Raw genomic sequence first — 25,525 nt, 5'->3', positions numbered from 1 at the left:
GGACTTTGAGCTGTTCAAATTTAATTCCCATTATGTATTTTCTTGAAACTGGAGCATTAATGAGGGATTACTGACAATGGAAAATGAATATAAATAAAGTTAAGGCCTTCATATGTATTTCATTCATGCTTGAGTCATACCTGGTGCTCATAAATCAATCCAGGATTACGAGGGTAGATGTTGACTTCAGTCTGGTTAAAATGAAGTACAGCATGAGCATTGAGTAGACATGAAGCAGATGTGGACTTTTTCAAGTCGTAAGTTTATCAAGAGAGAAGAGGATCAAGGACAGAAGCCTGGGGGAGGCCTACATTGATTCAGCAGGAGAGTTCCCTATCTTAGCAGCAAAGGAAGGAGACAGTTTCTAGGAGGAGTATGTTTGAATTATTGATTGTTCCTTCCAATCTAACTTCAATGTTACTGTAGGTTATCTAAAGTTGATTATGTCTACTATATGCTACAGGGATTATTATTAAGCAAATAATGATAGACTTGCTTATCCTGTTGTAATTTTAGTTCCTTGGGGGAGAGGAAGAAGCTGCTTAGTTATATCCAGCGATTGGGTCAAATCCACATTGATACAATGAAGGTAAGAGGATCTGAGTTTTTTGTTTTTTTTTTTTTAATATAAAGTGATATAACTCAATTATGTAAAATTCATTTTGAAGAGAATAGGAGGAAACCTGCTTCTCAGTGATGGAACTGCGAGTAGTAGATCTTTTCTTTTTTTTTTTTTTTTGAGACGGAGTCTCGCTCTGTCGCCCATTCTGGAGTACAGTGGCGCAATCTCGGCTCACTGCAAGCTGCGCCTCCCGGGTTCATGCCATTCTCCTGCCTCAGCCTCCCGAGTACCTGGGACTACAGGCACCCTCCACCATGCCCAGCTAATTTTTTGTATTTTTAGTAGAGACGGGGTTTCACCGTGTTAGCCAGGATGGTCTCGATCTTCTGACCTTGTGATCCACCCGCCTTGGCCTCCCAAAGTTCTGGGATTACAGGCGTGAGCCACCACACCCGGCGAGTAGTGGATCTTTTCTAAACTTTCTGCACTTTCTAAAATGAGCACAGAGTATTTAAATGAGAAGAAGAACTAAAATATGTTAAGCATACAGAAAAGCATAAGTAGACCACTACCCAACTTGTCCAATCTTAATATTTTGCCTAATTTGCTTCAAGTCTGTTATTTTTAGAGCAAAATATTAGAAATTATTGAAGACCTCCTTTGTACATTCTTTTTTATTTTTATTTTTATTTTTTTTTAAATGAAATTGGGTCTTGCTCTGTCATCCAGGCTAGAGTACAGTGGCCCAATCTCAGCTCACTCCAACCTCCATCTCCCTGGCTCAAGTGATCCTTCCATCTCAGCCACCCCAGTAGCTTGAACTATGGGTGCACACCACCACACCTGGCTAATTTTTGTTTTTGTTTTTGTTTTTTTTTTTTTGATACGAAGTCTGCTCTGTTGCCCAGGCTGGAGTGCAGTGGCGCGATCTTATAGAGCAGGATCTGAAATAACTCAAATACATACTTTAATTTTGCTTTTGCAAGTTACATGTTGGCCGGGCTGACCTCAAACTCCTGACTTCATGATCTGCCTGCCTCGGCCTTCCAAAGTGTTGGGATTATAGGCATGAGCCACTGTGCCCGGCCAATAATATATTTTTGAAGTAATATTTAAGGCAGTCAGTGGTTTCAATTGCCCACTTTTATTCTTTTTTCTATTTTTCTTTAAAAAGAAAAATAGTTTTTTTCTTTCTGTTGACCAGGTATGGTGGCTCACACAGTAATCCCAGCACTTTGGGAGGCCAAGGTGGGTGGATCACTTGAGCCCCTAAGTTCAAGACCAGCCTGGGCAACATGGTGAAACTCCATCTACAAACAATAGAAAAATTAGCTGGGTGTGGTGGTGCACACCTGTAGTCCCAGCTACTTGGGAGGCTGATTTAGGAAAATCACCTGAACCCAGGGAGGTCAAGGCTTCAGTGAGTCATGATCACACCACTGTACTCCAGCCTGGGCAACAGAGTGAGACCCTGTCTCAAAAAAAAAAACCACCAACATTGTTTAACTTAATTTATAAATTATAAATGATAGTTGTTGGAAATAGATTTTCAAACTACCGAATCACTGCCTAGTAATGAAATCAATACCTTAAATGAATTTAACTTCATCAGCAGTGCAGTTCAGCAAAGAATTGACCTAGTTTGCTACTCAGCTGCAGCCCTCGAGGATTTCTTCCCTAATTTGATACCTACCTAACTTGATACTTAAAACATAAATAGCTTTATTGAGATATAATTCACAAGTTGTATGATTCACTCATTTTTAGTGTGCAAGACAGTGCTTTTTTTTTTTTTTTTTTTTTTTTTTTTGAGACGGAGTCTCGCTCTGCCGCCCAGGCTGGAGTGCAGTGGCCGGATCTCAGCTCACTGCAAGCTCCGCCTCCCGGGTTCACGCCATTCTCCTGCCTCAGCCTCCCAAGTAGCTGGGACTACAGGCGCCCGCCACGTCGCCCGGCTAGTTTTTTGTATTTTTAGTAGAGACGGGGTTTCACCATGTTAGCCAGGATGGTCTCGATCTCCTGACCTCGTGATCCGCCCGTCTCGGCCTCCCAAAGTGCTGGGATTACAGGCTTGAGCCACCGCGCCCGGCCAAGACAGTGCTTTTTAGAAAGTTCACAGTGTTGTTCAATCACACAGAATTTTATTTGAGTTGTAAGAGTTCTTTACATGTTCTGGATGTAAATCCTTATGGGAGATATGATACACAAATAATTTTTCCTAGTCTGTGGGTTGTCTTTTTACTTTTTTGGTGGTGGTCTTTGGATCATAAAAGTTTTAAGTTTTTATGTAATCCAATTTATATTTGTTTGTTCATTTGTGTCTTGTACTTTTAGTGTCATATTTAAGAAACCATTGCCGAACCCAAGGTCACCACGGTTTGTTCTTGTCACAGTGTTCTTTATGCTAAATTTAGTTCAGTTGGCCTCTGAAGCTGAGATTGTGTAATGGTGAAGAAGGAGTGCAGTGTTTGACATAATGAGGACTAATTTTTCAAATGTATCAATGAATCTTTTTTTTTTTTTGAGACAGAGTCTTGCTCTGTTGCCCAAGCTGGAGTGCAGTGGCACAATCTCAGCTCACTGCAACCTTCGCCTCCCGGGTTCAAGTGATTTTCCTGCCTCAGCCTCCTGAGTAGCTGGGATAACAGGCGCCCACCATCACTCCTGGCTAATTTTTGTATTTTTAGTAGAGATGGGATTTTGTCATGTTGGTCAGGCTGGTCGCGAACTCCTGACCTCAGGTAATCCACCTGCCTCGGCCTCCCAAAGTGCTGGCATTACAGGCGTGAGCCACCGTGCCCTGCCAGAAACCCCATCTCTACCAAAAAAAGAAAAATTAGACAGGCATGGTATAGTTCCAGCTACTTGGGAAGCTGAGGTGGGAGGATCGCTTGAACTTGGGAGGCAGAGGTTGCAGTGAGCCATGATTGTACCACTGTACTCCAGCCTATGTGATAGAACTAGACTGTCTCAAAAAAAAAAAAACAAAAAAAAGACAGTTATTACACCTGAAAAATTTACAGTGAAGGCGTTTAGGTCCTTAAATGGTTTAAAAGTAGACTTTAGCCAGGCGCTGTGGCTCATGCCTGTAATTCCAGCACTTTGGGAGGCTGAGGCGGGCGGATCATGAGGTCAGGAGTTCGAGACCAGTTTGGCCAATATAGTGAAACCCCGTCTCAACTAAAAATACAAAAAAAATTAGCTGGGCATGGTGGTGCACGCCGGTAGTCCCAGCTACTTAGGAAGCTGAGGCAGGAGAATCGCTTGAACCCAGGAGGTGGAGGTTGCAGTGAGCCAAGACTGCACCACTGAACTCTAGCCTGGGTGACAGAGTGAGACTCTGTCTCAAAAATAAAGAAATAACTGGGTGCTGTGGTCTCTATCTCCTAACATCGTGATCCGTTCACCTCGGCCTCCCAAAGTGCTGGGATTACAGACGTGAGCCACCGTGCCTGGCCATATTTGTATATCTAAACTTAGAAAAGGCAGTAAAACTATGGTAAAAATGATTTTTTTAAAAACCCTTTAGGAGGCCAAAGGTGCAACGATTGCTTGAGGCCAGGAGTTGGAGGCCAGCCTGGGCAATATAGCAAGACCTTGTCTCCACAAAGAATAAAAATAAATTAGCTAGGTATGGTGGTACATGCCTGCAGTCCCAGCTATTTGGGAGGCTGAGGCGGGAGGATCCCTTGAGCCTCGGAGTTTGAGGCTACAGTAAGCTATGGTTGTGCCTGTGAATAGCCAACGCACTGCAGCCTGGTGAGAAAACGAGACCCTGTCTCTAACAAAAACACCACACACACACAAATACATTGTTCAGCTGTACAAAATTATTTTCTTTTTATCTTCTTTTTTTGAGACAGAGTTTCTCTCTGTCGCCCAGGCTGAAGTGTTGTGGCACAATAGTAGGTTACTGCAGACTTGGTCCCCTGGGACTCAAGGGATCTTCCTACCTCAGCCTCTAGAGTACCTGGGACTACAGATGTGCGCCACTGCATTTTTTTTTTTTTTTTTTGAGATGGAGTCTCGCTCTGTCATCTATTCTGGAGTGCAGTGGCGCCATCTCGGCTCACTGCAAGCTCTGCCTCCCAGATTCACACCATTTTCCTGCCTCAGCCTCCCGAGTAGCTGGGACTACAGGTGCCCGCCACCACGCCCGGCTAATTTTTTTGTATTTTTAGTAGAGACGGGGTTTCACTATATTAACCAGGATGGTCTCGATCTCCTGACCTCGTGATCCGCCCGCCTTGGCCTCCCAAAGTGCTGGGATTACAGGCTTGAGCCACCACGCCTGGCATTTTTTTTTTTTTTTAAGAGATGAGGTCTCACTATGTTGCCCAGACTAGTCTCAAACTCTTGGCCTCCCAAAGTGCTGGAATTACAGATGTGAACCCCTGCACTCGGACCTCCATGATTTCTTATCTATATGGTAGAGGAATTTCCATCTTTCTTTCTTTCTTTCCCTCCCTCCCTTCTTTCCTTTCTGTTTTAATGATGAGTACTGTATAGACACATTTAGAAAAAAAAAGTTTAGGCTGGGCGCTGTGGCTCATGCCTGTAATCCCAACACTTTGGGAGGCCAAGGTGGGCAGATCACTTGAGGTCAGGAGTTTGAGGTCAGCCTGGCCAACACAGTGAAACCCCGTCTGTACTTAAAATACAAAAATTAGCTGGGTGTGGTGGCACACCCCTGTAGTCCCAGCTACTCAGGAGGCTGAGGCAGGAGAATAACTTGAACTTGGGAGGCAGAGGTTGCAGTGAGCCGAGATTGTGCCACTGCACTCCAGCCTGGGTGACACAGTGAGACTCCGTGTCAAAAAAAAAAAAAAAAAATTTAGACATAGTACCTATAGTGATATGGCTTACATGATGTGAATGAATGTGTTTAAATCGAAATGAATATGTATGTTTAACTTGAATACAAGACAAACTTATTAAAGACTAATTAAGTCATATACATAATTAAAAAATAAAAATCCTCATTTTTCTGTTATTCACATCCATTAAGAAGAAGTAAAATATACTCAGATCCAATATACTTGATCTGTCTGGTAGTGATACCTAAATAAGGTAATGATGTTACCATCTTGTCATTTTCCTTAGTATTTTTACTTGAAAAATCAAATAGCTTTGACTTTGCACTATAATTAGGAATGGCTGCACACAAATTTCAGGTGGACTTACATGTTATTACTCATATTAATTAAACATAATTTTCTAGGTTATTAATGATCCTATCCATGGCCACATTGAGCTCCACCCTCTCCTCGTCCGCATCATTGACACACCTCAATTTCAACGTCTTCGATACATCAAACAGCTGGGAGGTGGTTACTATGTTTTTCCAGGAGCTTCACACAATCGATTTGAGCATAGTCTAGGGTAAGAAGGGAATGGGGTGGGGAACTTGCAGTTTTTAGGTATTCTCATGAAATAGTTATCTTAGGCTAGGCATGGTGGCACACGCCACCACTCCCGGCTAATTTTGTATTTTTAGTGGAGACGGAGTTTCATCATGTTGGCCAGGCCGGTCTCGAACTCCCGACCTCAGGTGATCCGCCCGCCTCAGCCTCCCAAAGTGTTGGGATTACAGGCATGAGCCACCACGCCTGACCCTCTTCTTTCTGTTTATGAATTTGACTACTCTAGGTACGTCATCTTAATGAAATCATACAATATTTGTCTTTTTGTCACTGGCATATTTCACTTAGCATAATTTCCTCAAAGTTCATCCATGTTGTAGCATGTGTCAGTATTTCCTTCTTTTTTATTAGTTTTTTAATTAATTTATTTTTTATTTCCTTCCTTGTTAAGGTTGAATAATATTTATCATATGTATACACCACATTTTGTTTATTCATTTGTTGATGGATACCTATTGCTTTTACCTCTTGGCTATTTTGAGTAGTGCTGCTATGAACATGTCTGTACAAATATATTTTCTTTCTTTTTTTGGGGGGCGGGGCGCGGTACGGAGTCTTGCTCTGTTGCCCAGGCTGGAGTGCAATGGTGCGATCTCGGTTCACTGCAACCTGTGCCTCCTGAGTTCAAGCAATTCTCCTGCCTCAGCCTCCCAAGTAGCTGAAATTACAGGTACCTGCCATGACGCTCAGCTAATTTTTGTATTTTTTAGTAGAGATAGGGCTTCAACATGTTGGCCAGGCTGGTCTCAAACCCCTGACCTCAAGTGATCTGCCCACCTCAGCCTCCCAAAGTGCTGGTATTACAGGCGTGAGCCACCGAGCCCAGCCAATCTTTCCAAGACCCTACTTTGTTATTGTGGGTGTATACCCAGAAGTGAAATTGCTAAATCACTGTGGTAATTCCATTTTTAATTTTTGTGGAGCACCCATACTGATTTCCATGGCAACTACCCCATAATACATCCCCACTAACAGTGCACAGGGTTCCAATTTCTCCACATCATGTCCAACACTTGTTATTTTCTGGTTTTCTTTTTTTAACAGTAGCTATCCTAAGAGGTGTGAAGTGGTATCTCACTGTGGTTTTGATTTGCATTCCTCTAATGATTGGTGATACTGAGCCAGAGGTCCTGCTTTTGGGATTCCGTTTGTGTGTGTTCCTGCCTCGTTCTGAAATACACTGTTGAGTAAAGTTGCCCTGAAGATACGTTAGAATATTTGAGGAAACATGCTGAAGTTCTTGAGGACCAGAACCATCACTCCTCTTGCAAACGGAAGAGTGACTTTTTGTGTTTTTGCTCTGCAGGGTGGGGTATCTAGCAGGATGTCTAGTTCGCGCCCTGGGTGAAAAACAACCAGAGCTGCAGATAAGTGAACGAGATATTCTCTGTGTTCAGATTGCTGGACTTTGTCATGATCTCGGTAAGCCATACAAAGAGACAAAGTTGTTATGTAAAATCATAACATATGTTACCTCTCTTTGACATTAAAAAATCAGATCAACCAAGAGAATATGGAAGTTGTATTTTAATTCTTCAGTTGACATTAGTATAAATGTACTGTTGCTTCTTCCTAGAATGATTCATAAGTAGAAAACATTGCTATTTTATATTCTTGGCATCTTTCAGTGAATTTCTCATGTTAGACATCTTTGCTAAAAGTGTTTTTTTGTTTGTTTTTGTTTTTTGTTTTTTTTTTGAGACGGAGTCTTGCTCTGTTGCCCAGGCTGGAGTGCAACGGCTCATTTTCGGCTCACTGTAACCTCTGCTTCCTGGTTTCAAGCAATTCTCGTGCATCAGCCTCCTGAGTAGCTGGGATTACAGGCATGCACCATCATATCCAGCTAATTTTTGTATTTTTAGCAGAGACAGAGTTTCACCATGTTGGCCAGGCTGGTCTCGAACTCCTGAACTCAGGTGATCCACCAGCCTCAGCCTCCCAAATCCCAAAGCACTGGGATTACAGGCAGGACCACTGTGCCTGGCCATCATCTTTATTACAGGTTATATGAAAGGGCGTTTTGATAATGAGTTTTTCTTGCTACTGTTTTTAGGATGGTGTGTGAATTTTATTTTTCTTTTATCCTTCTTATTAAATAAAATCACCATTTTTCCTACAGTTATTTGGTCAAATCCATTTTTTTCATATTTATAATCTCTAATCTACTGAAGTGGATTAACACATTTAGAGAACTCCTTGTGTTTTCTGATCCATGTGAGGTCTTGGGCCACTTTAATCCAAGCAAAAGAGCATCATCCTTTTCCTGTGACAAAGAGAAAGGGGACTGTCCCATTTATTTATTTATTTATTTATGTATTTATTTATTTATTTATTTGAGTCTTGCTCTATCACACAGACTGGAGTGCAGTTGGCACAATCTCGGCTCACTACAATCTCACCTCCTGGATTCAAGTGACTGTCCTGCCTCAGCCTCCCGAGTAGCGCCTGGCTCATTTTTTTGTATTTTTAGTAGAGACGCGGTTTCATCATGTTGTTGAAACTGGTCTCGAACTCCTTATCTCAAGTAATTCACCTCCTTCAGCCTCCCAAAGTGTTGGGAATACAGGCATGAGTCACCACGTTGGGCCAAGACTGTCCCTTTTAAATCATGGGAGTTTTTACCTCTATCCTTATAGTTTATTCCTACTTATTCAGGGACCCTGAGAGTTGGTGTGTACCCTCAGGGCAGGGGAAGGGAGGTGCCCCTGTTTAGATAGCTAGATACTTAAAGCAAGTAGGCACTCTTTTTATGTCCCCCTGGAAACTTCCAAAGAACCAATACCAGCCCCTAAATGATAAATTTGATGGATTCTTGGTATTTTGAGAGAGAATCATTGGGAAACCTTTACCAGTCCCCAGGAGCCTGAGCACTGCATTAGCCAGCCTTTATGTGTGGCCTATGACTTGCAGAGAAGGGCCAGGACTAGTCTAGGTAGATGTCCCTCTCCAGTTAAGTGGCTCACTTCTTTTCTTTTTTTTTTTTTCAGATGGAGTCTCACTCTGTTGCCCAGGCTGGAGTGCAATTGTGCGATCTTGACTCATCACAACCTCGCCTCCTGGGTTCAAGCAATTCTCCTGCCTCAGCCTCCTGAGTAGTTGGGACTACAGGCACACGCCACCATGCCCAGCTAATTATTACAATTTTAGTAGAGACAGGGTTTCACCATATAGGTCAGGCTGGTCTCAAACTCTAGACCTCAGGTGATCCACCTGCCTCAGCCTCCCAAAGTGCTGGGATTACAGGCATGAGCCACCACACCTGGCCAAAGATAGATTTTTTTAAGCTTGAGAGTAATAAGATAAATTCTATTTTTTTCTTCTGCACCCCAGTGGATTTTCTTTCTTTTTTTTTTCCCGAGACAGAATCTCACTCTGTTGCCCAGGTCGGAGTGCAGTGGCACAATCTCAGCTCACTGCAACCTCCGCCTCCCGGGTTCAAGCGATTCTCCTGCCTCAGCCTCCTGAGTAGGTAGGATTACAGGTGCCTGCCACCACACTCTGCTAATTTTTGTATTTTTAGTAGAGACGGGGTTTCACCATCTTGGCCAGGCTTGTCTCGAACTCCTGACCTCGTGATCCACCTGCCTTGGCCTCCCAAATTGCTGGGATTACAGGCATGAGTCACTGCGCCAAGCCCCTTTTTTTTAAATTTTGATATGGAGTCTTGCTCTGTCGCCCAGGCTGGGGTTCAGTGGTGTGATCTTGGCTCACTGCAAGCTCCGCCTCTTGGGTTCACGCCATTCTCCTGCCTCAGCTTCCTCAGTAGCTGGGACTACAGGCGCCCACCACCAAGCCTGGCCAATTTTTTGTATTTTTAGTAGAGACAGGGTTTTTACCATGTTGGCCAGGCTGGTCTCGAACTCCTGACTTGAAGTGATCCACCTGCCTCAGCCTCCCAAAGTGCTGGGACTACAGGCATGAGCCACCACACCCCGGCCCCAGTGATTTTCCTAAAACTGCTATTTTAATCCAGATATTTTCAATCTGAAGATTTCAAAAAGTTTTTGGCATTAACATTCTTTTCAGTTACACGGAATTGTCCATTTATCAAGCCCTGCGTGGTGGTGCATGCCCGTAGTCCCAGCTATTCAGGTGGCTGAGGTAGGAGGATGACTTGAGGTCAGGAGTCCAAGGCTACAGTGCATAATGATCATGCTTGTGAATAGCCACTGCACTCCAGCCTGAACAACATAGCAAGACTCTGTCTCTTCATAAAACAATAAAAACTGCCCTTTTATCAGATTTACGTAAGCCCTGGTGACTGGAGACCGCTCGATGGAGAGCTTACTTTTCCATGTTTCTGCTTCCTGTTCTCCTGTTTTAGAAATAGGAAGGAAGGTGGCCGGGCGCGGTGGCTCAAGCCTGTAATCCCAGCACTTTGGGAGGCCGAGACGGGCGGATCACAAGGTCAGCAGATCGAGACCATCCTGGCTAACACGGTGAAACCCCGTCTCTACTAAAAATGCAAAACAATTAGCCGGGCATGGCGGCGAGCGCTTGTAGTCCCAGCTACTTGGGAGGCTGAAGCAGGAGAATGGCGTGAACCCGGGAGGCGGAGCTTGCAGTGAGCCGGGATCGCGCCACTGCACTCCAACCTGGGCGACTGAGCGAGACTCTGTCTCAAAAAAAAAACAAAAACAAAAAAAAGAAATAGGAAGGAAGGGTTTGTCCCTTTTTGTGATTGTATTTTTAGATTATTAATTTCTGTTGCTATTCAAGTTAAACTAAAAACATTAAAGAATTCGGTTTGGCCAAGTGTGGTGGCTCACGCCTACAATCCCAGCACTTTGGAAGGCTGAGATGGGCGGATCACCTGAGGTCAGGAGTTCGAGACCAGCCTGACCAACATGGAGAAACCCCATCTCTATTAAAACTACAAAATTAGCTGGGTGTGGTGGCACACGCCTGTAATCTCAGCTACTCGGGAGCCTGAGGCACGAGAATTGCTTGAACCTGGGGAGTGGAGGTTGTATTGAGCCAAGATCGCACCACTACACTCCAGCCTGGGCAACAAGAGCGAAACTCCGTCTCAAAAAAAAAAAAAAAAGAAAGAAAAACGTTTATGTTATTTTACAGATGTTTTTCTTGTTCTAAGGCTGATTTTGTTTTTAAGGTCATGGGCCATTTTCTCACATGTTTGATGGACGATTTATTCCACTTGCTCGCCCGGAGGTGAAATGGACGGTATGTATTCATACATTCAATAGTCAATAAAAAGAAAGATTATTTAAGCAGGTTATTCAGTTAATTTATCTGTTTGGTTCCACTACTGTGTTATAAAATACTTCCCCATTACAGTGTCCAGGGTGCTTTCATTCACATATGTATATATGTTTTTATTTGGTCCTCATAGTAGTCTGTAAGGAAGTTATCATTATCTCCCTTTTTACAAATAAAGGAACTGGAAACTCTTGGATGTGTATTGATGCATCAAAAATCACAAAGCTGTTAACTATTGGAATCAGCAATACAAAACCAGTTGCCAGTTTAATGCTCCTTCTGATCCATTGTACTACTGTATGTTAAAAGGCCAACTCCAATTCTGACACATTTGGTATGACCATGAACTGTTACCAGCCAAGTCATATATATTAAGTGAATCATTTTAAAATTAGGCATTTGCAGGTGGCTGTCTCATATTTTGGGATCAATTTTTGAGAAGTAAAATTAGATTGGTTTTTACTATACTGTATTTCTGGAACGAGAATAGAAAAGGATATTAATATATATTGAAAACTTCTTGCATGCCAACCACTTTTTTTTCTCTTTCTCTCTCTTTTTTTGAGGTATAGTTCACACACAATAAGTTGTCCAGATCTTAAGTTCAGTGAGTTTTGACAGGTGTATGCGTCCATATGACTATTACCCAGTCAGGATATAGAACATTTTCATCTTCCTGAAAAATTCCTATGTTCTTTTTCCCAGCCAATTCCCACTCCCCCTCACCCCACCATCACCTTCTGATTTTCACAAACATAAATGAATTTTGTTGTTCTTAGACTTGATTAAGCCGAATCATATAGGAGGTTCTATTACTTGCTTTATTTACTCCACATAATGGTTTTGAGATTTGTTCATGTTGTGTGCCTCAGTAGTTGATCCTTTTTTTTATCACCTATGTAATGTGACATTGTGCGAATAAGTCACAATTTGTTTACCCTTTCTCGTTTTGTTGGAATTTGGATTGTTTTCAGGTTTTGGCTGTTATAAATAAGGTGGTTGTGCATATTATCGTACAAGATTTTGGTAGAAATACATTTTCTGTGTTGTAGTGTGGAAAGTTAATTACGTTTTTAAAACAAGAAATACATTCAGCAGAAATACATTATTTTATTTTATAAACATAAAAATAGATAAAGAAACACATTTTCATTTCGCTTAGGTAAATACTGAGGAGTTAGAATTGCTGGGTCACATGGTAGATGTGTATTTAATTCTGTCAGAAACTACCAGAGTTTTCAGTGCAGTGTGGCTGTACCATTTTACACTCCCATCCGCAACGTATTGGAGTTCCAGTTGTTTTACAGCCTCACCAACATTTGGCCTTTCAGATTAGCCCTTCTAATGAGTGTCAAATTGTATTTCATGGTTTGATTTTCTAATGTATGTTGAATACTATTTCCTGTACTTTGTACTTTGTTATTGACATATCTTCTTCTGCAAAGAACTCTCAACATTTTACTCATTTAAAAAGTTTGATTGCTTGCTCTTTGATTATTGAGTTGTAGGAATTCTTTATATATGTATGGTTAAGTATATGTATTGTGAATATTTTTCCCCAGTGTCTGGCTTGACCAATTCATTTTTTCATGGTGCCTTTTGAAAAACAGACATTTTCAATTTTGATGAAGTACTCTGGTTCTTCAAGCCAGTAAAATGGGTAGTTTCTTACCACTTTTTCTGTCTTGGGGCCTGCCCTTAGGCTCAAGACCATAAAACCGTAATGTCACCTAGTACTTCTCCCTTCTAAGTATTGAGGTCTAACATCTGCTTGGTTTTGGTCTCTCTCCAGGACCTTCAGGGAGTTGTCCAGAGCTTATAGTTGTTTTCTCCTGCAGTTGATCTAATAGGATCTACTCAAACATTACCAAGTATTTTCCTTTAAGTATTTTGCCTTTCACGTTTAAATCCTTAGCTCATGTACAATTTATTTTTGTGTAAGTAAATGGGAGAAATCTTTTTTTCTTTTTTTCTTTTTTTTTGAGATGGAGTCTCGCTCTATCACCCAGGCTGGAGTGCAGTGGTACAATCTTTGCTCACTACAACCTCCGCCTTCTGGGTTCAAGCAATTCTCCTGCCTCAGCCTCCTGAGTACCTGGGATTATAGGCGTGTGCTACCACACCCAGCTAACTTTTGTATTTTTAGTAGAGATGGGGTTTCACCATGTTGGTTAGGCTGGTCTCGAACTCCTGATCTCATGATCCACCCGCCTAGTTCTCCCAAAGTGCTGGGATTACAGACGTAAGCCACCGCGCCTGGCCGAGAAATCTAATTTTTAAATAGTTCATCCTATCCCCACTGACTGTAATACCAACCCCAACATTTATTAACTTCCCATATGTAATGAATCATTCTGCATTCTGTTCTGTTTCCATACTTGTTACTTGGGGAGGAAAAAAAAAAAAAAAAGAAGAAAAGAAATTTGTATCTGAGAAATATGAGCCCCTTTACATAATCAGGCCCAGAGAGGCCTTGAAATAGAACAGCAATCATGTCACACCCCCTGGAGCTAAATAACCATTACCTCTTGAAGTCAGCTGCTGTGTGGGATGCCAGGTAACCATAAAATGCCATACACCCTGTACTTCATAAGATGTAGCCAATCACTAACTACGTCATTTCTGTAAGCCAGTGAACACTCCTAACAGCTTTCGTGATCACCTCCTCTTTGAGATCACCTCCTCCTCCTGATTTGTGCTCTTTTCTTTTTTTCTTTTTCTTTTCTTTCTCTCCTTTCTTTCTGTCTTTCTCTCTCTTTTTCTCTTCCTCACTTTCTCTCTGTCTCACTCTTTCTCTGTCTTTCTTTTCCCCTTCCTACCTTCCTTTCCTTCCCTTCCTTCCCTTCTTTCCCTTCCTTTTCTTCCCCCTTCCCTTCCCTTTCCCCTTCCCCTCCCCTTCCCCTCCCCCTCCCCTTCCCCTCCCCCTCCCCTTCCCTCCTCTCCCCTTCCCTCCTCCTCCTCTCCCCTCCCCTCGACAGGATCTTGCTTTGTCACCCAGAGTGGAGTGCAGTGGTGCAAACACAGCTTACTGCAACCTCGACTTCAAGGCTCAAGCAATTCTCCCACTTCATCCTCCCAAGTAGCTGGGATTACAAGCACACACTACCATGCCCAGCTAATTTTTTGTATTTTTTGTAGAGGCGGGTCTCACTATGTTGCCCAGGCTGGTCTCAACTGCCGAGCTCAAGCTATCTGCCCACCTTGGCCTCCTAAAGTGCTGAGATTACAGGCCTAAGCTACTACACCTGGCCAGTCCTTTTTTCTTTAATAACTTGAGCCTCTCTTTTGTTCTCCCCAAGCATTCCCCAAGGCAATTTGTAAATGTGTCCTCAACCTTGGCCCAAATAAACTCTCTATATTAAATATTCCTCAGCTCCTTCCTTTTAGGTTGACATACTTTATAATAAGATTCATGTTTTTATTTTTTCTTTTCTGTGGAGAACAGAGTCTTACTATGTTGCCCAGGCTGGTCTTGACCTCCAGACTCATGCAATCCTTGCACCTCAGCCTCCCAAGTAGCTGGGACTACAGGCCTGCACCATCACACCTGGGTTTTTATTTGTAGAGATGGAGTCTTACTATGTTGCCTAGGCTGGCCATGAAAGTCATACATCTTTGTTATACTTACTCCTAAGTTCCTTATAATTTTAGTTATTATTGTTATTATGGTCTGTGCTAGCTTTATGAAACTTATTTTTTTCTGTTTGCCAGTATATTCACAGTTGGCATTGATATATTTAAAACTACTCTTTTGAAAATCCCTTACTTATTTTATCTATTTATTTATTTACTTATATATTTATTTTTATTTTATTGTTTTTGAGACAGGGTCTTGCCTTGTCACCCAGGCAGGAGCTCAGTGGTGTCATCTAAGCTCACTGCAACCTCCGCCTCTCAGGTTCAAGTGATCCACCTCATTTTTATTTTTTAAAATACTCTCTCTTCATATATAAATTTTTTTTTTTCTGAATCATTAGAAAGTAAGTTTTGACCAGGCACAGTGGCTCATGGTTATAATACCAACATTTTGGGAGGCCGAGGTGGGCAGATCGCTTGAGCCCAGGAGTTCAAGACCAGCCTGGACAACATGGTGAAACCCCGTCTCTACAAAAAAATTTAAAAATTAGCCAGGCATGGTGGGGTGCCAGGATTGCTTGAGCCTGGGAGGTCGAGGCTGCAATGAGCTGTGATCGTGCTACTGCACTCCAAAGTAGGTAATAGAGTGAGAACCTGTCTCAAAGAAAGAAAGTTTGTTTTTAGACTGAACACAGTGGCTCACACCTGTAATCCCAACAGTTTGGGAGACTGAGGCAGGAGGATAGCTTTGAGCCCAGGAGTTCAAGATCAGCCTGGGCAACATAGTGAAACTCTGTCTCTACAAAATTATGAAAACATCAGCTGGTCATGGTGGTGCACACCTGTAGTCCTAGCTACTGAGAAGGCTGAGATGGGAGGATTGCTTGAATCCAGGAATTCAAGGATACACTGAGCTATGAATATGCCACTGAGCTCCAGCCTGGGTGATAGAGCAAGAGCCCTGTCTCTCAAAGAATGTAAATTGTTGAACTATTTTATTTCGAAATACTTCAGTGGGTATTTCCTAAAAATAACATTTTCTTATATAACCATAATATAATTATCAAAATCAGTAAATTAATGTTGATGCAGTACTCTTATCTAATTCAGATTTTCAAATTTTACTAATTGTTCATATAGAAAAAGAGGAAAAAAACTTTTTTCCCCTGGTCCAGAATTACATATTGCATTTGGTTGCCATTTTTCTAATTTCTTTTGATCTAGAACAGTTCTTCAGTCTTTATCATTAGTGACTTTGTCATTTTTTTTAAAGAGCAAGTGAGCTATTTTGTGGAATATTCATCAATTTGAGTTTCAGTGTGATGTTTCCTCATAGATTCAAGCCATGCATTTTTGGTAGAATGCCACAAAAGGGATGTGTCCAGGTCGGACGTGGTGGCTCACGTCTGTAATTCCAGCACTTTGGGTGGCCGAGGTGGGTTGGTCACCTGAGGTCAGGAGTTCGAGACCAGCCTGCCCAACATGGCGAAACCCTGTCTCTACTAAAAATATAAAAATTATCTGGGCGTGGTGATGGTCACCTGTAATCCCAGCTATGCAGGAGGCTGAGGCAGGAGAATCACCTGAACCCGGGAGGCGCAGGTTGCAGTGAGCCAAGATCATGCCATTTCACTCCAGCCTGGGAAACGAGAGTGAAAAAAAAAAAAACAAACAAAAAATTAGCTGGGGGTGGTGGCACATGCCTACTTGGGAGGCTGAGGAAGGAGAATTGCTTGAGCCCAGGAGGCGGAGATTGCAGTAAGCTGAGATCACGCCACTGGACTCCAGCCTGGGTGACAGAACTAGACTCTGTCTCCAAAAAAAAAGTGATACGTCCTTGATAGTGTATCTCAGGAGGCACATAAAACCTAGTTGAGCCAATACCAGTGATATTAATTCTGATTACTTAAGGCATTGTCAAATTTCTCCACTATAAAGTTACTATTTTTCCTCTTTGTAATTACATATATCTTGATTCAATTTGGTTTTTTGTTTTGTTTTGCTTTGTTTTGTTTTTTTGAGACGGAGTCTCGCTCTGTCGCCCAGCCTGTAGTGCAGTGGCACAATCTCAGCTCACCGCAACCTCTACCTCCTGGGTTCAAGCGTTTCTCCTGTCTCAGCCTCCTGAGTAGCTGGGACTACAGGCGCGTTTCTCCATGCCCAGCTAATTTTTGTATTTTTAGTAGAGATAGGGTGTCACCATGTTGGGCAGGATGATCTAGATCTCCTGACCTCGTGATCTGCCCACCTCTGCCTCCCAAAGTGCTGGGATTACATGCGTGAGCTACTGCTCCCAGCCAATTTGTTTGTTGTTGTTGTTTTTTGGAGACAAGGTCTTTCTCTGTTGCCTAGGTTGGAGTGCAGGCATGAACACAGCTAACTGCAGCCTCAACCACCTAGGCTCAAGCAATCCTCCTGCATTAGTCTCCCAAGTAGCTGGGACCACAGGTGCATGCCACTATACTCAGCCAATTTTTTTATCTTTTTGTAGAGACAGGGTCTTGCTTTGTTGCCCAGGCTGGTCTCGACCTCCTGGGCTCAAGTAATCCTCCCACCTTTGCCTCTCAAAAAAATGCTGGGGTTATAAATGTGAACCACTGCACCCAGCCTGATTCTGTTTTTGTGGGGCTTTTTGTTGTTGTTGTTGTTTGTTTGTGAGACAGAGTCTCACTCTGTCGCCCACCCAGGCTGGAGTGCAGGGCGATCTCGGCTCACTGCAACCTCCACCCTCGGGGTTCAAGTGATTCATCTGCCTCAGTCCCCCAAGTAGCTGGGATTATAGGTGCGCACTACGTGCCTGGCTAATTTTGTATTTTTTAGTAGACACAGGGTTTTGCCATGTTGGCCAAACTCGGACTCCTGACCTCAAGTGATCCGCCCACCTCAGCCTCCCAAAATGCTGGGATTACAGGTGTGAGCCACAGCACCCAGCCCTGATTCCGTTTTTAAGAATAGTTTCAGCTGGGCACGGTGGCTCACGCCTGTAATCTCAGCACTTCGGGAGGCCAAGGCGGGCGGATCACGAGGTCAGGAGATCAAGGCCATACTGGCTAACATGGTGAAACCCCGTCTCTACTAAAAATACAAAAAATTATCTGGGCGTGGTGGCACGTGCCTGTAGTCCTAGCTACTCAGGAGGCTGAGGCGGGAGAATGGCGTGAACCCGGGAGGTGGAGCTTGCAGTGAGCCGAGATGGCGACACTGCACTCCAGCCTGGGTGACAGAGTGAGACTCCATCTCAAAAAAAAAAAAAAAAAAAGAGGCCGGGCGCGGTGGCTCAAGCCTGTAATCCCAGCACTTTGGGAGGCTGAGACGGGCGGATCACTAGGTCAGGAGATGGAAACCATCCTGGCTAACACGGTGAAACCCCGTCTCTACTAAAAAAAATACAAAAAACTAGCCGGGCAAGGTGGCGGGCGCCTGTAGTCCCAGCTACTGGGGAGGCTGAGGCAAGAGAATGGCGGGAACCCGGGAGGCGGAGCTTGCAGTGAGCTGAGATCCGGCCACTGCACTCCAGCCTGGGCGACAGAGCGAGACTCTGTCTCAAAAATAATAATAATAATAATAATAATAATAATAATAATAATTTCTAGAGCAAGAATTGTTTCTGGGCAGGGGGGAAGAATAGTTACAGGGCAAGGTGCTTGTAATCCCACCACTTTGGGAGGCTGAGACAGGAGGATTACTTGAGCCTAGGAGTTTAAGACCAACCTGGTCAACAAATCAAGACCCTGCCTCTACAAAAAAATTTAAAAATGAGCTGGGTAGGGTGGTGCCCACCTGTAGTTTCAGCTACTCGGGAGGCTGAAATGGGAGGATCACTTGAGCCCAGGAGTTCAAGGCTACAGTGACCCCCATGATCATACCACTGGACTCTAGCCAGGGCAACAGTGATTCCCTGTCTCTTTAAAAAAAAAAAAAAAGTTACAGGACAATTCAGGTTTTGTTTTTCATCTTGAGTTAGTTTTTGGTAGGACCTAGGAAAGGGCAGATGTCTTCAGGAGTTCATTTGATCCTTAACATTGATTGTGAATCAGTGAGCAGAGATGAGCAAACAGGCCAATTTGAGATTTCAAGGGAGAGCTTTGTTTTTACTAGCAAGTTTGCAGTTACCCCTTTTCACCACTAGATGGTAGTGCCTAACAGAGCTTATAACTGCACATGTTCAAAGGCTGATGAAAAAATAAAATTCAATTTTATGATGATATTTATTAAAATGTAATTCTATCTACATGATCTTGTAATATTCACTTAGGTACTGTACGTGATTATGTCATAAAATGCGTTAAATATGTTTATGAAATAATAAGTTTTGTAAAAGTTTTGTAGACTAGTAAAATCATGAAAAATCTGACAGGTTTTTAAAAATGTTCCTAAGATTGTGGTTAGAAACTAGAGAATTAATATGCAATAGACCCTCATCTCAGAATTACTTGGAATTGAGGATAATTTTGTTTGTTTGTTTTGTTTGTTTGTTTGTTTTGAGGCGGAGTCTCGCTCTGTCGCCCGGACTGGAGTGCAGTGGCCGGATCTCAGCTCACTGCAAGCTCCGCCTCCCGGGTTTACGCCATTCTCCTGCCTCAGCCTCCCGAGTAGCTGGGACTACAGGCGCCCGCCACCTCGCCCGGCTAGTTTTTTTTTTTTTTTTGTATTTTTAGTAGAGACGGGGGTTCACCGTGTTAGCCAGGATGGTCTCGATCTCCTGACCTCGTGATCCGCCCGTCTCGGCCTCCCAAAGTGCTGGGATTACAGGCTTGAGCCACCGCGCCCGGCCGGAATTGAGGATAATTTTGTTAATCAGGACTTCCAGTGGGCTAGAATCTTTAACACATCATATTGTGCTTATTTTTCCTAGCATGAACAAGGCTCAGTTATGATGTTTGAGCACCTTATTAATTCTAATGGAATCAAGCCTGTCATGGAACACTATGGTCTCATCCCTGAAGAAGATATTTGCTTTATCAAGGAACAAATTGTAGGACCACTTGAATCACCTGTCACACATGTTTTGGTAAGTTTATGTACAACTTAATTTTAACTGACTGGTGCTTTTCATCTAGCCTTTTCATGATTCCTTCTGAGTTATACATTTGGCTATTTTAGAAGCTAAATGGTAAAATATGAGTTCCATGTTTCTACTGTTCAATGCAAAAAATAAAAGGCTTGTATTTTTTTCTACCTCTCAACTGAATTATTTAGAAGTTACTTCCCAAAACTATATATACAGAAATTCTTTTTTTTTTTTTTTTTTCTTCTTACTCTGTCACACAGACTGGAGTGCAGTGGCGCAATCTCAGCTCACTGCAACTTCCACCTCCCAGGCTGAAGCGATCCTCCCACCTCAGCCTCCTGAGTAGCTGGGACCACAAACGTGCACTACCATGCCCAGTTAATTTTTGTATTTTTTGTAGAGATGGGGTTTTGTCACATTGCCCAGGCTAGTCTTGAAATCCTGAGCTCAAGTGATCTGCCCAGCTCTGCCTCTGAAAGTGCTGGGATTACAGGTGTAAGCCACTGTGCTTGACATAAATTCTTTTCTTTTCTTTTCTTTTCTTTTCTTTTCTTTTCTTTTCTTTTCTTTTCTTTTCTTTTCTTTTCTTTTCTTTCTTTCTTTCTTTCTTTCTTTCTTTCTTTCTTTCTTTCTTTCTCTCTCTCTTTCTCTCTCTCTCTCTCTCTTTCTCTCTTCTTTCTCTTTCTCTCTTTCTCTCTCTCTCTCTCTTTCTCTCTTTCTTTCTTCTTTCTTGAGTCTTACTCTGTCAACAAGGCTGGAGTGCAGTGGCACGATCTCAGTTCAGTGCAACCTCCGTCTCCCAGGCCCAAGCAATTCTCCTGCCTCAGCCTCCCATGTAGCTGGGATTACAGGTGTGTGCCACCACGCCCAGCTAATCTTTGGATTTTTAGTGGAGATGGGGTTTCACCATGTTGCCCAGGCTGGCCTCAAACTCCTGACCTCAGGTGATCCACCCATCTCCGCCTCCCAAAGTCCTGGGATTACAGGCGTGAGCCACTGTGCCCGGCCATAAATTATTTTTTAGTGAATATATATGCAGTATTTTATTCATTTAAAAAAAATTTTTAGAGATGTGGTCTCACTATGTTGCCCAAGTTGGTTTCGAATTCCTGGGCTCAAGTGATTCTCCCACTTTGGCCTCCCAAAGTGCTGGGATTAGAGGCGTGAGCCACCATACCTGGCCTGCAGTATTTTATATAGAAGCCTAAAGTAATTTTGTTTGGAATGTAAATGTGTATGTTTCATCTAGCCATTAAAATGAACATATTTGGCCAGGCTCAGTGGCTCATGCCTGTAATCGCAGCACTTTGGGAGGCCATGATGAGAGGATCACTTGAGTCCTGGAGTTTGAGATCAGCCTGGGTAACATACTGAAACCCTGTCTCATGCCTGTTGTCTCGGATGCTTGGGAGGCTGAGGCAGCCTGCAGTGATCTGTGATTGTGCAACTGCACTCCAGCCTGGGCAACAGAGCTATACCCTGTCTCCAAAAAAAAAAAAAAAAAAAAATTACATTTGAAATATTTAAATATATGAAGATCTACAAAAAAGTTGAACTGGTTCAATGGAAAATCTGTTTTGTTTCCTTTTTGATCTTTTGTATTTTTTTAATTAAAAATAAAGTTGGAAAATAATTTCCCCCTGAGACTTTTAGGGTTGTTTCCTCAAATATATACAAGTGTACTTACAGTATAAGATAAAGAGATGGCCGGGCGCGGTGGCTCAAGCCTGTAATCCCAGCACTTTGGGAAGCCGAGACGGGCGGATCACGAGGTCAGGAGATCGAGACCATCCTGGCTAACACGGTGAAACCCCGTCTCTACTAAAAAATACAAAAAACTAGCCAGGCGAGGTGGCGGGCGCCTGTAGTCCCAGCTATTCGGAGGCTGAGGCAGGAGAATGCATAAACCCGGGAGGCGGAGCCTGCAGTGAGCTGAGAACGGCCACTGCACTCCAGCCCAGGCGACAGAGCGAGACTCCGTCTCAAAAAAAAAAAAAAAAAAAAAAAAAAAAAAAAAGGTAAAGAGATGGGTTTTGTAGCAAATATCCTATTTTCAAAAAAATTGAGCTCAAAGAATGCATTCAACAATGCATATTATTTAGACTAGGTGTGTAGCTACTTTGAAAGATAGTACTATTTTAATGCATGAATTCAAGCATCATTAGTTTATTATTAGATTTTATATTATTTATTTATTTATTTTTGAGACGGAGTCTTGCTGTGTTGCCCAGGCTAGAGGGCAGTAGTATAACCTCAGCTCACTGCAACCTCCACCTCCTGAGTTCAGGTGATTCTCCTACCTCAGCCTCCCGAGTAGCTGGGATTACAGGCATTTGCTACCTAGCCTGGCTAATTTTTGTATTTTTAGTAGAGACGGGGTTTCACCATCTTGGCCAGGCTGGTCTTGAACTCCTGACCTCGTTATCTGCCCTCCTCGGCCTCCCAAAGTGATGGGATTACAGGCGTGAGCCACTGCGCCTGGCCTAGATTTTATATTTTTCAAAAACTTGGTTTATAAACCAAGAAAACACAGTTGTTGTTGGTTTTGGGAAATGTAATACACTTGAGATCTTTTCAGTGGCACAATAAAAGAAAATGTGGTAACAATAAGGTATCATATACCTTAGCATTTCTTTTCCCTTTCTACTAGTTTTGAAATGAAGTGGAAGAAGGAACAGAACCTTCTAGTTTATCTTATATTCCCAGTCAGGTATCTGTTTATAATTTACAGATTAATAAAATGGCTTTGCTTTGATTATAAATAGATTTGGTGCCTGTCCTAAAACTTTCAGTGGGTTTTCTTGCCTTCCAGTGGCCATATAAAGGGCGTCCTGAAAGGAAAAGCTTCCTTTATGAGATAGTGTCTAATAAAAGAAATGGCATTGATGTGGACAAATGGGATTATTTTGCCAGGTATGCACTGAACACTTCTGAAAAGTTGGCTAAAATATTTATATAAATTTAGTATTACTATTTAAGGTACAGCTTCCTTGTTGAAAAGTTTCATATCTCTGCTTTGGAATCTTTCTAGGGACTGCCATCATCTTGGAATCCAAAATAATTTTGATTACAAGCGCTTCATTAAGTTTGCCCGTGTCTGTGAAGTAGGCAATGAGTTGCGTATTTGTGCTAGAGATAAGGTAAGCTCTGCCAGAGGAGATAATAAGAAGAGTGTTGTTCCTAGTCTGAAATTTGGAAATAACCATATGACAATTTGGAATAATTGGTAAATCGACAATCTCTTTACTTAATTCCTAGGATTTGTAAATATCTTTAGTCTCTTCCCTCCTACTGCATTATTAAATAATAATAAAATTAAAATGGACATTTATTAAGTTTTGAGTCAGACACTGGTTTTGGGGTTTTTTTGTTTGGTTGGTTGCATTTTTTTTGAAATAGGATCTCACTGTGTTCCCCAGGCTAGTCTTGAACTCCTGAGCTCAAGTGATCCACCCTCCTCAGCCTCCTAAGTAGCTGGGACTACTGGTGCACATTATCATGCCTGGCTTGTATGAGGCATTATTTTAAGTGCTTTGGACGGATCAACTTATTCCGTATAACCCTGTGAGATAGATACTATTATTCCATTCAACAGGCGAGCAAATTAAGGCACAGAGAAGGTATATAATTAACAAGTAGTAGAGTTGGAATCTCAACCCAAAAAATTTGTTTCCAGAGTCTCTCTTTTTTTTTTTTTTTTTTTTTTTTTTTTGAGATGGAGTCTTGCTCCACCACCCAAAGTGCAGTGGTGCCTTCTCGGCTCACTGCAAGCTCCACCTCCCAGGTTCACGCCATTCTCCTGCCTCAGCCTCCCTGGTAGCTGGGACTACAGGCACCTGCCACTACGCCCAGCTAATTTTTTTTTGTATTTTTAGTACAGATGGGGTTTCACCGCGTTAGCCAGGATGATCTCGATCTCCTGACCTCGTGAACCAGCCACCTCAGCCTCCCAAAGTGCTGTGATTATAGGCATGAGCCACCACGCCCAGCCCAGAGTCTCATTTTTAATCACTATATTAGTGTTGAAAAATTTTATACAGTTAACACCTGAACAAAATCATGTTTAGGGGTGCTACCCCCTCTCCTAGTTGAAAATCTGTATATAACTTTTCTTTTCTTTTTTATTTTTTTTGGAGTTAGAGTCTCCCTCTGTTGCCTAGGCTAGGGTACAGTGACACGATCTTGGCTCACTGCAAGCTTTGCCTCCTGGGTTCAAGTGATTCTTCTGCCTCAGCCTCATGACTAGCTAGGTTTACAGGTGCATGCCACCACGCCCAGCTAATTTTTGTCTTTTTATTAGACAACGGGGTTTCACCATGTTGGCCAGGCTGGTCTCGAACTCCTGACCTCAAGTGATCCACCCACTTTGGCCTCCCAAAGTGCTGGGATTATAGATGTGAGCCACTGTGCCTGGCCTGCGGCCTGCATACAACTTCTGACTTCCCAAAACCTTAACTACTAATAGCCTTCTGTTGACCAGAAGCCTTATTGATAACTTTAATGGTCAGTTACACACATTTTGTATGTTTTTTTGGTTTTTGTTTTGTTTCCAGACAGGGTCTTGCTCTATCACTTAGGCTGGAGTACAGTGGCACTATCATAGTGCACTGTAGCCTTGACTTCCTGGGCTCAACTGATCCTTCCTCCTCTGCCTCTTGAGTAGCTGGGACTACAGGCCTATGCTTGGCTAATTTTGAAATTTATTTTATAGAGGTGGGATTTCACTGTGTTGCCCAGGATGGTCTCAAACTCCTGGGATCAAGCAACCCACCCACCTCAGCCTCCTGAAGTGCTATGATTATAGGTATGAGCTACTGCATCCAGCCTATTTTGAATGTTACATGTATCATATACTATATTATTATTATTATTATTATTATTATTATTATTATTATTATTTTGATACAGGATCTTACTCTGTCACCCAGATTGGAGTATAGTGGTGCAATCTCCAATCACTGCAACCTCCACGTTTCCAGCTCAAGCAAATCTCCCACTTCAGCTTCCCAAGTAGTTGCAACCACAGGCACATGCCACTATACCGGGCTAATTTTTCTATTTTTTTTTTTTTTTTGTAGAGAGAGAGTTTCGCTATGTTCCCCAGACTGGTCTCGAACTCCTAAGCTGAAGCGATTTGCCCTCCTTGGCTTCCCAAAGTGCTGGTATTACATGTTGGAGCCACCATGCCCCGTCTACTGTATTCTTACAATAAAGTAAGCTAAAGAAAAGAAAATGTTATTAAGAAAATCACCCAGGCGCGGTGGCTCAAGCCTGTAATCCCAGCACTTTGGGAGGCTGAGACGGGTGGATCACGAGGTCAGGAGATCGAGACCATCCTGGCTAACACAGTGAAACCCCGTCTCTACTAAAAATACAAAAAACTAGCCAGGCGAGGTGGCGGGCGCCTGTAGTCCCCGCTACTCGGGAGGCTGAGGCAGGAGAATGGCGTAAACCCGGGAGGCGGAGCTTGCAGGGAGCTGAGATCTGGCCACTGCACTCCAGCCCTGGCGACAGAGCAAGACTCCGTCTCAGAAAAAAAAAGAAAAGAAAAAGAAAAGAAAATCATAAGGCAAGGCCAGGCGCAGTGGCTCACGCCTGTAATCCCAGCACTTTGGGAGGCCAAGGTGGGCGAATCACCTGAGGTTAAGAGTTCGAGGCCGGGCGCGGTGGCTCAAGCCTGTAATCCCAGCACTTTGGGAGGCCGAGACGGGCAGATCACGAGGTCAGGAGATC

At 42.8% G+C, this 25,525-nt stretch overlaps 1 protein-coding gene across 2 annotated transcripts in view; it reads left to right on the top strand.

Moving 5' to 3' along the window:
- Window positions 1–25,525, top strand: part of SAMHD1 (SAM and HD domain containing deoxynucleoside triphosphate triphosphohydrolase 1) — a 75,083-nt gene that overhangs the window by 27,365 nt on the left and 22,193 nt on the right. For both annotated transcript variants that reach the window (XM_030914206.1, XM_010355318.2), the window contains 7 exons: window positions 517–589; window positions 5,784–5,944; window positions 7,292–7,407; window positions 11,099–11,169; window positions 19,637–19,792; window positions 22,605–22,705; window positions 22,824–22,932. In XM_030914206.1, the coding sequence (XP_030770066.1) occupies window positions 584–589; window positions 5,784–5,944; window positions 7,292–7,407; window positions 11,099–11,169; window positions 19,637–19,792; window positions 22,605–22,705; window positions 22,824–22,932 (720 nt within the window). In that variant the 5' untranslated portion in view covers window positions 517–583. The remainder of the gene's footprint in view (window positions 1–516; window positions 590–5,783; window positions 5,945–7,291; window positions 7,408–11,098; window positions 11,170–19,636; window positions 19,793–22,604; window positions 22,706–22,823; window positions 22,933–25,525) is intronic.

This window comes from Rhinopithecus roxellana, chromosome 13, assembly GCF_007565055.1.
Source record: "Rhinopithecus roxellana isolate Shanxi Qingling chromosome 13, ASM756505v1, whole genome shotgun sequence".
Lineage (NCBI taxonomy): Eukaryota > Metazoa > Chordata > Mammalia > Primates > Cercopithecidae > Rhinopithecus > Rhinopithecus roxellana.
Note: the sequence above shows the minus strand (reverse complement) of the source record. Positions and strands in the feature narration are given on the sequence as shown.